The sequence below is a fragment of the Cervus canadensis genome, chromosome 12 (genome assembly GCF_019320065.1).
Source record: "Cervus canadensis isolate Bull #8, Minnesota chromosome 12, ASM1932006v1, whole genome shotgun sequence".
NCBI classification, from domain to species: Eukaryota; Metazoa; Chordata; class Mammalia; order Artiodactyla; family Cervidae; genus Cervus; species Cervus canadensis.
Genome location: NC_057397.1, coordinates 18,569,797 through 18,583,915, shown reverse-complemented (window position 1 = coordinate 18,583,915; position 14,119 = coordinate 18,569,797). Strand labels below are relative to the sequence as shown.

At 45.1% G+C, this 14,119-nt stretch overlaps 1 protein-coding gene across 6 annotated transcripts in view; it reads left to right on the top strand.

The window, feature by feature from the left end:
* Positions 1–8,089: 8,089 nt before the first annotated feature.
* The window catches only part of SPIDR (scaffold protein involved in DNA repair), a 284,566-nt gene continuing 278,536 nt past the window's right edge, over positions 8,090–14,119 (top strand). For 3 of the 6 annotated variants that reach the window (XM_043483176.1, XM_043483177.1, XM_043483174.1), the window contains exon 1: positions 8,101–8,210. In XM_043483176.1, coding sequence (XP_043339111.1) covers positions 8,178–8,210 — 33 coding nt within the window. In that variant the 5' untranslated portion in view covers positions 8,101–8,177. Of the gene's footprint in view, positions 8,211–14,119 lie in introns of all 6 variants that reach the window. The other 3 variants (XM_043483179.1, XM_043483175.1, XM_043483178.1) reach the window with 2 other exon arrangements.

The window sequence follows — 14,119 nt, the reverse complement described above, 5'->3', positions numbered from 1 at the left end:
TCACTTATGGTGGATGAGGGTGTATCTATCTTAGGTCTGTGTAACAAATTGACATAAACTAGTTAGCTTAAACCAAAAGAAGTATATTCTCTCACAGATGTCAGAAGTCTGAAATCTAGGTGTGGGCGGGGCCATACCCTCTCCAAATGCTCCAGGGGAGGCGCCTCCTTGGTCTCTTGCAGTTTCTGGTCCCCCTGCAGCTCCTGGGCTTGTGATGGCATCACTCCAGTCTCTGCCTCTGTCTTCATGTGTACTTCCTCCATACCCGTGCTTTCTCCTTTTCCATGTTTTAACATATATCACTGAACAAACTAGTACATGCTCCACCCACAATGCAACGGCATTCAGCATATCTCATCTCGAGGTCCTTAATTCTGCAAAGGCCCTATTTCCAAGTAAGGTTACATTCACAGGAACTGGTATTAGAACTTAGATACCTGTTTTGGGGACTACTATTCAAGCCAGCATAAGGTCAAGGTCAGGAACATTTAGGGTCAGACTCATGGTCAAGTCTCATACAGGCTTAGGTTAGCTTCAAGGTACAGCCGAGAGTAAGGATTAGCATGTATGAACATTCAGTTCAGTTCAGTTCAGTCCCTCAGTCAAGTCTGACTCTGCGAACCCATGGACTGCAGCACGCCAGGGTTCCCTGTCCATCACCAACTCCCGGAGCCTCCTCAAACTCATGTCCATTGAGTCAGTGATGCCATCCAACCATCTCATCCTTTATCGTCCCCTTTTCCTCCTGCCTTCAGTCTTTCCCAGCATCAGGGTCTTTTCCAGTGAGTCAGCTCTTCGCATCAGGTGGCCAAAGTATTGGAGCTTCAGCTTCAGCATCAGTCCTTCCAGTGAATATTGAAGACTGATCTCCTTTAGGATGGACTGGTTGGATCTCCTTGCTCTCCAAGGGACTCTCAAGAATCTTCTCCAACACCAGTTCAAAAGCATCAGTTCTTCGGTGCTCAGCTTTCTTTATCGTCCAACTCTCACATCCATACATGACTACTGGAAAAACCATAGCTTTGACTAGACAGACCTTTGTTGGAAAAGTAATGTCTCTGCTTTTTAATATGCTGTCTAGGTTGGTTATAACTTTCCTTCCAAGGAGCAAGCATCTTTTAATTTCATGGATGCAGTTACCACATGCAGTGATTTTGGAGCCAAAAAAAAAAATAAAGTCTGCCACTATTTCCATTGTTTCCCCATCTATTTGCCATGAAGTGATGAGACCAGATGCCATGATCTTAGTTTTCTGAATGTTGAGTTTTAAGCTAACTTTTTCACCTTCTTTCACTTTCATCAAAAGGCCCTTTAGTTCTTCTTCGCTTTCTGCCATAAGTGTGTCATCTGCGTATCTGAAGTTGTTGATATTTCTCCCAGAAGTCTTGATTCCAGCTTGTGCTTCATCCAACCCAGCATTTCGCATGATGTACTTTGCATGTAAGTTAAATAAGAGGGTGACAAAATACAGCCTAACGTACTCCTGAACATTAGGATTACAGTAAGGCCAAGGGTTAGGTTCAGGGTTAGGGCTGGGTGACATGAGGGTCCAGTTCAGATGTGGGTCAGTGCTGGAGTGAGGGTAGGGTCACTTGAGGGTCTGGGTCATCATGGTCAGTGTTGGGTGTTAGGCAGCGTACTGATGGCTGCAGTTACTGTCTCAGGAGGGTCAGGATCACAGGTCAAGTTCGGGTTAAGTTTCAGTGTCAGATTCAGGGTCCGTGTTAAGCTCTGGCTAAAGAGTGAGAACTGTGATCAGTTCAGGGTTATGCTAAGCGTGAGTCAGGGTGAGATCCAAGGTATGTGTTAGGGTCAGCATTAGAGTGAGGGTGAATATCAGCGATGTTTAGGTTCAGGGTTAGTTAAGGCTCAGGAAAAGGATTAGAGTCCAGGGCAGTTTGGGTATCAGGGTTAATGCCTGTTGGTTCAATTGTAAATTCTTCATAATTACACTGTGTTATGACTGGCATAATGTAGAGAACATAGACCTAGGTGTCACACTCGAGTCTAATTCTAAACATTACTAGCTCTGCACCTTCAGGCAAGTTTACTTACTAATTATTAGTTCATTTATTCATTCCTATCTAGTATTTATTTGAGTGCTTTATATGTGGAAGAAACTGTGAAGTGCTAAGGATATAAAGGTCAAGAAGACAGAAATGGTACTGCTTTGCATAGGTGGAGCCAGATGATAATTATTTAGGTTATGAGTATTGTAACATCATCAAAGGAGCATAGGGTTTGTGAAAATGAAGAACAGGGAGGTTCAGCCTCCTAGGAGTTCAAGGAAACTGAGAACAGGTTCAAGTTCACTTTGTCTTGTTTTTTTAAATCTCAATTGAAAATTTAAAAAAATTATTTTCAAATATATCAAGGAATATTATAGTGAACCTCCATGTGTGGATCTCCCAGCTTCAGCAATTTTCAAGAGCTGTATATAAACTGGCTTGGCAGAGACCAGAGCCTTTCAGGAAACGAAGAAGCAAATGCAAAGACTCTGAAGCCCCATGCACATTCAATAACTGCAGGTAAGGCTCCCGTGAAGAGCACACACATCCCTGGGTATCTGTGTGGAGAATGAATTGTGTGTACTTATATGTGCATGGATGAGGGCAAGAGTGGACCAGGGGATACTGCTTATGAGGCCACTGAGTAGACTGGGCAAAATAAATCAGGGACCTGAAATATATCCATGTAAGAGTAGGGAGGGTGGAGAGACTTAACACAGGACAGACAGGGCTTTGACAGGAGAGCCAAACGTGCTCACAATAGTTCTCAGGTTCTGTTACTGATCCCCAGCAGGTTGGTTCTAGATCTTGCAGGTCTTCATAGAACTGGTCAACTTCAGCTTCTTTGGTATTAGTGGATGGGGCATAGACTTGGATTACTGTGAAGTTGAATGGTTTGCCTTGGAAATGAACCAAGCTCATCCTGAGTTCACTCCGAGACCTACAACACCTTCTAGAACTAACACCAAAAAAAATGTGTCCTTTTCATCATAGAGGATTGCAATGAAAAAGCAGGAAGTCAAGAGATACTTGGAGTAATAGGCAAGTTTGGCCTTGGAGTCCAAAATGAAGGAGGGTAAAGGCTAACAGAGTTTTGTCAAGAGAACACCCTGGTCATAGCGAATACCCTCGTCCAACAACACAAGTGATGACTCTACACATGGACATCATGAGATGGGCAATACTGAAATCAGATTGATTATATTCTTTCTAGTTGAAGATGGAGAACCTCTATTCAGTCAGCAAAAACAAGACCTGGAGTTGACTGTGGCTCAGATCATGAGCTCCTTATTGCATCAAATGAAATGAAAGTTGCTCAGTCATGTCTGACTCTTTGCGACCCCATGGACTATACAGTCCATGGAATTCTCCAGGCCAGAATACTGGAGTTGGTAGCTTTTCCCATCTCCAGGGGATATTCCCAACCCATGGATCAAACCCAGGTCTCCTGCATTGAAGGTGGATTCTTTACCAGCTAAGCCACAAGGGAAGCCCAAGAATACTGGAGTTGGTAGCCTATCCCTCCAGCAGTGGATCATCCTGACCCAGGAATCAAACCAGGGGCTCCTGCATTGCAGGCAGATTCTTTACCAACTGAGGTATCAGGGAAATTGCAACATTCAGGCTTAAATTGAAGAAAGTAGGGAAAATCACTAGACCATTCAGATATGACCTAAATCAACCTCTTATGATTATACAGTGGAGGTGATGAATAGATTCAAGATATTAGACCTGGCAGACAGAGTGCCTATAGAACTATGGACGGAGGTTTGTAACACTGTACAGGAGGTGGTGATCAAAACCACTCCCAAGAAAAAGAAATGCAAGAAGGCAAAGTGGTTGTCTGAGGAGACTTTGCAAATAGCTGAGAAAAGAAGAGAAGCAAAACGCAAGGGAGAAACGGAGATACACCCAACTGAATGCAGAGATCCAGGAAATGGCAAGGAGAGATAAGAAAGCTTTCCTAAGTGAACAATGCAAAGAAAAAGAGGAAAACAATAGAACGTAAAAGACTAGAGATCTCTTCAAGAAAATCAGAGATATCAAGGGAATATTTCATGCAAGAATGGGCATGACAACAGAAATGATAAGGACTTAACAGAAGCAGAAGAGATTAAGAAGAGATAGCAGGAATACACAAAACTATACCGAAAAAGTCTTAATGACCAGGATAACCACAATGGTGGTGTCACTCACCTAGAGCCAGACATCCCAGAATGCAAAGTCAAGTGGGCCTTAGGAAGCATTACCATGAACACAACTGGTGGAGGTGATGGAATTCCAGCTGAATTATTTCAAATCCTAAAAGATGTTGCTGTGAAAGTGTGGCACTCAATATGCCAGCAAATTTGGAAAACTCAGCAGTGTCCCCAGGACTGGAAAAGGTGAGTTTTCATTCCAACCCCAAAGAAGGGCAATGCCAAAGAATGTTCAAATTACCATACAGTTCCACTCATTTCACATGCTAGCAAAGTAATGCTCAAAATCCTTCAAACTAGGCTTCAACAATATATGAACTGAGAACTTCCAGATGTTCAAGCTGGATTTAGAAAAGGCAGGGAAAGCAGAGATCAAATTGCTAACACCCACTGGATCACAGATAAAGCAAGGTAATTCCAGAAAAATATCTACTTCTGCTTCATTGACTGTGCTAAAGTCTTTGTGTGAATCACAGCAAACTGTGGAAAATTCTTAAAAAGATGGGAATCTAACAGACCACCTGACCTGTCTCCTCAGAAACCTGTATGCAGGTTAAGAAGCAACAGAATCAGACATGGAACAACAGACTGGTTCAAAGTTGGAAAAGGATTTCGATAAGGCTATATATTGTCACCCTGCTTATTTAACTTCTATGCAGAGTACATCATGCAAAATGCTAGACTGGGTGAATCACACTCTGGAAACAAGATCGCCAGGAGAAATATCAACACCTCAAATATGCAGATGATACCACTCTAACGGCAGAAAGTGAAGAGGAACTAAAGAGCCTCTTGATGAAGGTGAAAAGAGGAGACCGAAAAGCTGGCTTGAAACTCAATATTCAAAAAATGAACATCATGATACCCAGTCCCATCACTCCATGGCAAACATATGGGGAAAAGTCAAAACAGTTGAATTTTATTTTATTAGGATCCAAAATCACTGCAGATGGTGACTTTAGACATGAAATTAAAAGATGCTTGCTCCTTGAAAAGCTATGACAAACCTAGACAGCATAAGTTATATGGTTATAACTTTAACCATATAGTTAAACATCGAAGAATTGATGCTTTTGAACTGTGGTGTTGGAGAAGACTCTTGACAGTCCCTTGAAGAGCGAGGAGATCCAACCAGTCCATTCTGAAGGAAATCAGTCCTGAATATTCACTGGAAGGACTGATGCTGAAGCTGAAACTCCAATACTTTGGCCACCTGATGTGAAGAACTGACTATTTGAAAAGACTCTGATGCTAGGAAAGATTGAAGGCAGAAGGATAAAGGGATGACAGAGGATGAGATGGTTGAATGGCATCACTGACTCAATGGACATGAGTCTGAGTAAACTCTGGGAGTTGGTGATGGACAGGGAGGCCTGGTGTGCTGCAGTCCAAGGGGTTGTAAAGAGTCGGACACAACTGAGCGACTGAACTGAACTGAAGTTTAAGCGGTAGGAGGCAGGCTTGTTAGTGGGGTTCTAGGAAAGTCTTCCCTCATAGCTCACTTGGTAAAGAATCTGCCTGCAATGAAGGAGACCCAGGTTCGATTCCTGGGTCGGGATGATCCCCTGGAGAAGGAAACAGCAACCCACTCCAATATTCTTGCCTGGAGAATCCCATGGACAGAGAAGCCTGGCAAGCTACTGTCCATGGGGTTGCAAGTCAGACACGACTTAGTGACTAAACCACCAACCAGGAAGGGAATGGAGATTTCTGAGGGCAGCCAGGTTGGGAGTGGGGGTGGCTGTGGAGCAGCCAGGGCTTGCACGCAGCATGAACTGTGCCTAGCAGAGTACAAGTCTCCACCCCTGTCCTTGAATGGAGATCTTAACATGGTAATGAAGCAATGGTTACTTCTGGACACCTCCAAGTCTCATCTGCAGAGGTGCATTCCTGTGGTCAAGTCAGAGCCAGTTTGGGGCAGTTGGTCACTACATACCTCTGAAAGCACAGCTGCAAAGTATCTGTCAAATACCAGATGCTTCTGAGACAAACATAGAGGTGAATTGAGGCAACGATCCTTTAGCTGTCAGAGGCTGGTATGGGTGACAGCTTCAGCATGAGCTACTGGCTGGATGTCAGTGCCACCACTGAGATGGAGGTTTCTGAAAAGGAAGTTATTTTGGGAAGAGAAGAATTTAGGTTCAAGAGTCTCTCAAACATTCAAGTGACAATGACCAGAAGTTAGTGCAATGGGACTTTAGTTCAAGCATCAGGAAGCAGTCTGGTTGCAACTATAAAGTTGAGAGCCAAGAACGACAGTGAGATGGTTGAGCTGTGTCATGCGGCCTAACTGAGGCAACCATTTGTGTGGTGTCCCAGTCAGAGGACCAATATTCTAAATCCTAAACTACATACATTTAAAGTCCAGTTTATCTTATGCTAAGTGTTGACAATAATAATGTTAGCAATATCTGGGTGTCTGTGTATGTGTGCTGTTTGCGACCTCATGGACTGTAGCCTACCAGGTTGCTCTGTCCATGGAATTTTCCAGGCATGAATTCTGGAGTGGGTTAATATTTCCTACTCCAGGTGATCTTCCCAACCCAGGGATCAAAACTGTGTCTCTTGGCTCTCCTGCATTGCAGGAGGATTTTTTCTGCTGAGCCACCAAGGAAGTACCAATAGACATGTGTACCTAGAGCTAATATGTTTCTTTCTTTCTTTTTCAAAGATCGCAGTGTGGGCCTCTTTACACAAAGCATTTGTGCTTTAGTGAGTGAAACTCAAATGCAATATGTTGAAAAATAGGAACTAGGCAGGAAAGACAGAAAATGGATCAAGTGCAAAATATTGGAATTCTTATAGAGGCACAAGAAAGTGCTTTTAGAGCAGAAAACCAAACTCCACTTCTGCCAAGTTGTGAGGGTACAAATCGGAATCCTTTCCTCCTTCCCAGGCTGACGCTTTTCAAATCACTATTGTCGTTTTTTCTACAATAGACACCTTTATTTAGACAACAGCCTGCCTAGTGAGTTTGTAACCTAATTCTGTCTCTCCTCAGCCCCAGCACCCCCTTCCCATCATATTTCCTTTAAAATCTCTTCCTCCAGGTGCTGGAACACTTAAGCAAACTCACGTGCAGGGTCTAAGGAAGGGTTCTGTCTGCAGTTCTCAAAATGATGCGGGGGAAAAAAAAAAAAGTGATGCAGGATGGCAGCAACGTCACCTGAGAACCTGTCAGAAATACAAATTCTCCGACCCCAGTCCAGACCTTCCGAGTCCGAGCCCCAGTCACGGGCTGCAGCAGGTCCCCGGGGATTCTGGCGTCTCTAAACTTGAAAATGCTCCGGATACTGAGCCCCAGCCCCCGACCCCCCTCGGCACATGAGGCAATAAGACCCCTCTCTCGGGCTACCCACGGCTACAACATTCCCTAAGCACCGCTTGCTGAATTCATAGCCCACTTGGGGTTATCATTCATTTTTATTAACGTCAGGCCTTGCCTGACAAAGCAAACAACGGACGAGCTTTATTTGGAAACCCCCTGGCGGCCTTTTCAGCAGCTCCCCGGCCAGGAGCCGACCGCGACGCTGCGCGTGTTCCGTTGATCCGGGCCCAGCCACAAGTAGGGGCAGCAGCGCAGAAAATCCGTCCCGGGAGCTGTTGCCCGCGCGGGTTCCCAGACGCCACGCTTCAGGTCAGCGCCAGGGGGCGCGAGTAGCAGGAAAACCACGCCCCCGCACGAGCATCCGCTAATCGCAAGTGCAGCGCAAGGCGGCGCGCCGGGAGGTGTTGGGGGGCGGTGCGTCCGGAGAAGTCCCGCCTCCAGGCGGAGCATCTGCCAATCGCAACGCTCGGTACCGCCCGGAGCGTCGGTAGGGCGGTGCGTCCGAGGAAGCCCCGCCCCCGACCCGAGCGTCCGCCAATCGCAGCACGCGGTGCGGCCCGGCGCGCCGAGTTGGTTCTGCGACTCACGGCCTTCCGGTGCCTTCAGAGGGCGGTGCAGCCTTGGGGAGGGGAGCGCCCGGAGATGCCCGGTGGAGGCCGGTCTCGAGGCCCCAAGGTAGGCTGTGGGCTCGTGGGCGCCGTCTCCCTGGTCTCCGCATGTTGGAGGGACCCGCGGGGCGCGTGTGGCCGTCTCTGGGCTGCCGCCTGCGTCTGGCCGCCTTCCTGGAGAGCGAGGGTCGCTGCCTTGGAGCAACGGTATGGCAGGAGCCTCGCTGGTGTTCAGGGTTTCTGCCTGGTCGAACCATGACAGCGGTGTCGGGGGTCTGGGAGACCTTCGTCCCTGCTGCGATGCTTCTCCTGCCCAAGTTGCAGAGAAGCCAGTTCTTATTCCATGTTGGAATTGTTTCTGTGACTTGCTTTTTGTTGCTTTTGTTGTTATAATCATACTTAATACCTTGCCTCAGAGAATCCTGCCCCTCTACCTGACTGTTAACTAAAGTGCCTTTGTTCAGAACCCTGTCCACCTGTAGGTGGCAGGGGAGAAGAAATTAACACATCTAGGAGATGTGTGCAAGATTAATGGCCTTTTTACTTTCCTTCCTCACCTCTGCCTATCTCTGATCTATTAAAGAACCTGGCATCCAGACCCCGAGGAAATGGTTATTTTGAGGTGCTTGCCTGCGATCGTCTCCTCAGCTGCTTTCTGAATAAAGTGGGTTTCCTTTCGTCAACACCTCCTCTCTCGAATTCATCAACCTGTTGTTGGGAGAGCAGAGCAAGCTTGGATTCAGTAGCAATTTGGCGAGCCAGCCAGGAGCCTAGCTGCTTGGGGCTAGCTGGACCCGGTCAGGGAACACTGGGGCAAGACTAGCAGCTTCCAGGACTGTCCTGAGGTTCTTTCCTTCAGGATTCCCTGAAGCAGCACCAGCTGCCCCCAGCTCTTGGCAGTTGAGACAAGGAACCGATAAACTTCTAAAGTTGACTTGACGGACTCGATTTTGTTTGTAGTGTAAGTCCACCCAATTCGGTAGCTGGTTCAGTCCCTCTGCTTGTTTTATGTGTTCTTCTGTGTTAAGAGCGATGGACTCGATTTTGGAGGATAAGTCGCTCCGGTGTTCCGGAACGTTTTTTCCTCTCAAGTTGGGCTTTTCCTTGATGGGACAAGCCAATTTGGTTGGGGTACCCTGTTGAAGAAGGAAGTGTTGGATGCTACCCCGAACCGGTTCACTGGGGAACTAGTTCTTGTGGGGCAAGCCCACCCTAATTGGAATTAGTTTATTTGTTTAGTAGGGTAAATTTCTTTATCTGATTTGGGAATCGGTTCAGTTGGAACTGGTTCATTGGGGAGCTAGTTCTTGTAGGTCATTTGCTTTGTAGGTTAAATTTATTTACCTGATTTGGGAATTGATTCATCTGTATGCATCGATGCTAGCATCTGTTCATACCATTTTTGTTGGAATTTGTGTGTGTGTTTTGTGTTTTGGTGCTATAAAGCTTATAAAAATGGGAAATATTTAATCTGTCCCAAAGGAAAGATCTTTGGGGCATATATTAGATATGTTAAGATCAGAAGAGCAATGGCCCCTGAATGGGTCACAATTAAACAATCTGGCAATCAAAAGGAGAGGAACACTCTGATAATAAACAGGCCCAGGGGCTCCCCTGAACTTGAGACGTCCAATTCTAATTTCCCCTACAGTAGCCTCCGGTAGCTTTGACAGTGGGGAACAAGTTGATTGACTTTCTAATAGACACTACTCTCCTTTGTAAATTAAGTGCTCAAATAGCTATTTCCCCAGAACAGCCTGACATCAGAGTCCCTGCCTGGGCCTTTTTACCTTGTCCAACCTGGAGAGCTTTGGCTCCAATTTGGGGTGTTCTCCCTGTGAAGGGAAACTGTTTATAAGGCGCTTTGGAGAAAGGTCACTAGTCTAATGGGACTATGAAGTCATGTTTAATGTGACTTTCCAGCTGTTAGGTTTTGGTTTATTCTGGTTACTTTGGTAATGCACAGACATCTGGTACTAACTGCTTCCTCTAAGGCTTCTTCTACAGTTTTCTCATTTCTTTCTCCTTGAACCCTCTGTACACAGGTGAGGGGCTGTGGAAACAGTTGAAGAACTCTGGCCAGGGTTACTCTGGTGTGTTCCAAAGCCCCCACTCCCCCACCCCACTCCCTCCAGTTTTGTGGCTGAACCAACCATTCTAATTATGACCTCAGGGTGCACTTCAGCAGAAGCCATCAGGGTACTCTGAGAAACAAGATTCATTACTCACAGATCCTGAAGGGTACATGGTACACCCAAGGACTACACAGTGACAGAGGCAGAGAGAGACGCAGAGAGAGAGAGGAGGGCACACCTGGGTCTGCCTTTATTAGGGTCTGAGGGCTAGGTGTCTAGAATTTCACGTGCTTGCTCTTCATTGGCTGGTTTAAAGCAATAGCAGGGATTAGGGTGCAGGAATGGAGAAGCAGGGTCACTGAGACGGTCATTTATCTAGGTTACCAGGGCTTTTTGAAATCGGGACCTTCATGTGTGGAGGCAGGCTAGTTCCTTGCCTTGTTTTCCAGTCTAGCTGACCAGGAGCTGACCGTGCCACTGTGGTCAGTCCTGCAGGGATACTTGTATTCAGGTTGCATTTCTGAAGTGGATGCCACTTGGCAATCAAATGATTAACGTCAGGCAATTACACTACATCTTCACTTAGAAATATTCGTGTTTTTGATCTGATACTCACTTTTTTCCCTAGTCATTCTGTTCGTTTTCAAGACCTTATCATTTTTTTAAAAGTTGTATTAATTAACTGTTGTTCATATAACAGATTTGTCTCAAAACCAAAGCAGCTTAACAAATGTTTATTTTCTCATACAGTTTCTGAAGGTCAGGGATTGGGAATGGTTCAGCTGTGTGGTTCCAGCGCAGGGTCCCCCACAAGTTGGAGCCAAGGGTCATCACAGCCAGAGAAGCCATTTCTAAGCCCACCCGTGTGCTTCTTGTCAGTTCCTTGCCACTTCCATAAGGCAACTCATGACATGGCAACTGGTTTTCTTTCTAAGAGACCCTGGTGTCTTTATACCATCTTTTCTATTAATCACATAGATCAGACTGGTAGTGTGAGAGGGAACTGTAGAGGTTGTGAACACCAACAAGTGGGGGATCATAGGATGCTATCTTAGAGACTGGCTATCAGGGTAGTTTTGCCCCAGGATTTTTTCTTTCTTTTTTTTTTTTTCATTTCTCCCTAGGTTGGGTACAGAGAAAATACTTAATGCATGGAGTGTTTGTGTGTAACAGGTAGCATGCTCCCGTTCCATCTTCTGAGATGCTTTCCCAGAGGAACCACTTTAATTATGTATAATTATATATGTATAATTCCTGTGCTTCCCAATAGTATTAGTGGTAAAGAATCCCTCTACCATTGCGGGAGACAGAAGAGATGCAGGGTCAGTTCCTGGGTCAGGAAAATCCTCTGGAGAAGGAAATGGCAGCCCTCTCTAGTATTTTTACCTGGAGAATTCCATGGACAGAGGAGCCTGGCTGGCTACAGTCCATGAGGTGGCAAAGAGTCGGACATGAGTGAGTACACACACTGCTCTGCTTAACCATCATTTTACTTCTTATTGACTGCATAATAGTTTTATTTGGGCTGCAGTCAGTCAGTTCAGTCGCTCAGTCGTGTCCAACTCTTTGTGACCTCATGGACTGCAACACGCCAGGCTTCCCTGTCCATCACCAACTCCCAGAGCTTGCTCAAACTCATGTCCATCGCGTCAGTGATGCCATTCAACCATCTCATCTTCTGTCATCCCTTTATCCTTCTGCCTTCAATCTTTCCCAGCGTCAGGGTCTTTTCCAGTGAGTCCGTTCTTCACATCAGGTGGCCAAAGTTTTGGAGTTTCAGCTTCAGCATCAGTCCTTCCAATGAATATTCAGGACTGATTTCCTTTAGGATGGACTGGTTGGATCTCCTTGCTGTCCAAGGGACTATCAAGAATCTTCTCCAACACCATAGTTCAAAAGCATCAGTTCTTCGGTGCTCAGCTTTGTTTATAGTCCAACTCTCACATCCATACATGACCACTGGAAAAATCATAGCTTTGACTAGACAGGCCTTTGTTGGTAAAGTAATGTCTCTGCTTTGTAATATGCTGTCTAAGTTGGTCATAGCATTTCTTCCAAGGAGCAAGAATTTTTTAATTTCATGGCTGCAGTCACCATCTGCAGTGATTTTGGAGCCCCCAAAAATAAAGTCTGTCACTGTTTCCATTGTTCCCCATCTGTTTGCTGTGAAGTGATGGGACTGGATGCCCTGATCTTCATTTTCTGAATGTTGAGTTTTAAGCTAACTTTTTCATTCTCCTCTTTCACTTTCATCAAGAAGCTCTTTAGTTCTTCTTCATTTTCTTCCATAAGGGTGGTGTGATCTGCATATCTGAGGTTATTGATATTTCTCCCGGCAATCTTGATTCCAGCTCATGCTTCATCCAGCCCAGTGTTTCTCATGATGTACTTTGCACGTAAGTTAAATAAGCAGGGTGACAATACACAGCCTTGACGTATTCCTTTCCCGATTTGGAACCAGTCTGTTGTTCATGTCCAGTTCTAACTGTTGCTTCCTGACCTGCATACAGATATCTCAAAGAGGCAGGTCAGGTGATCTGGTATTCCCATCTCTTTAAGAATTTTCTACAGTTTGTTGTGATCCAAACAGTCAAAGGCTTTGGCGTAGTCAATAAGGTAACATTGGCAATATGATCTCTGTTTCCTCTGCATTTTCTAAGTCCAGCTTGCACATCTGGAAGTTCACGGTTCACATACTGTTGAAGCCTCGCTTGGAGAATTTTGAGCATTACTTTGCTAGTGTGGAAGACGATTGCAATTGTGCAGTAGTTTGAACATTCTTTGGCATTGCTTTTCTTTGGGATTGGAATGAAAAGTGACCTTTTTCCAGTCCTGTGGCCACTGCTGAGTTTTCCAGATTTGCTGGCATATTGAGTGAAGCACTTTCACAGCATCATCTTTTAGGATTTGAAATAGCTCAGCTGGAATTCCATCACCTCCACTAGCTTTGTTCGTAGCGATGCTTCCTAAGGCGCACTTGACTTCGCATTCCAGGATGTCTGGCTCTAGGTGAGTGATCACACCATCGTGGTTATCTGGGTCATTGAAGATCTGGAAGTATTGCAGATTGGGGAAATAAACTGGTCAGAAGATTTCGGTACCAGCCTCAGCTCTCCAACTAACTAATTTTATAATTTTTAGCAAGATATATGAATCTTTCTGGACTCTTAAAATGAAAGTTGATATGGGCCTGAACTAACATGGTAAAATTGGAAATAGTATTGGGAAAGGACTGAGTAGCTAGATTAAAAAAAAGGAAGATGAGATTTAAGCACCTGAAATTTCTTGAAAGATGAAGAGGGAGGAGTCAGTGTTGATTCAAAACTTGAACCTGTGAAAAATGGGAAGCTTGAGGAGAGTTAGTTGCTTCTTAACCTGATGTTAACATACACAGATACATGAAACTTAAGGCCCAGGTAAAGATTAGGGCAATCAGTTGCAGAGTATTTTACTTCTTCCTTCTCTCCTGCCTTAGCCGTCCTTACAGTCCTTTCAAGTACTATGACTCTTATTCCCTTTATGCTTTGTCTTCTTTCCTTATTAAGTAGCCACGAATGACCACAAACCCTTTATCAGTTGCTTGCCTTCTGAGAATTCCTGATTCTACCCTCACTCTCACAGTTCCTTTTGCCCCCTCAGACTAAATCTTGGGTCTCCCATTTCTGTTTCCCACTGAAAGAAAACCTGTATCTTGGTAAGATCATGAAAGAGATCTTTCTGATAATACCCTCCTTCTCTAATCCTTTGAGTCCTCATTACAAAACCTTATTTCTGGTGCTTCTTGTATAATGTCAAGGACATAGTAATTATTAATTAAATGCAATGTACCTGTCATTTCAGAGAATTTTTCCTTTTTTAAGAAAGAGAAACATGCTTCTTTGAAGCAGGAGGGGAGGAGCCA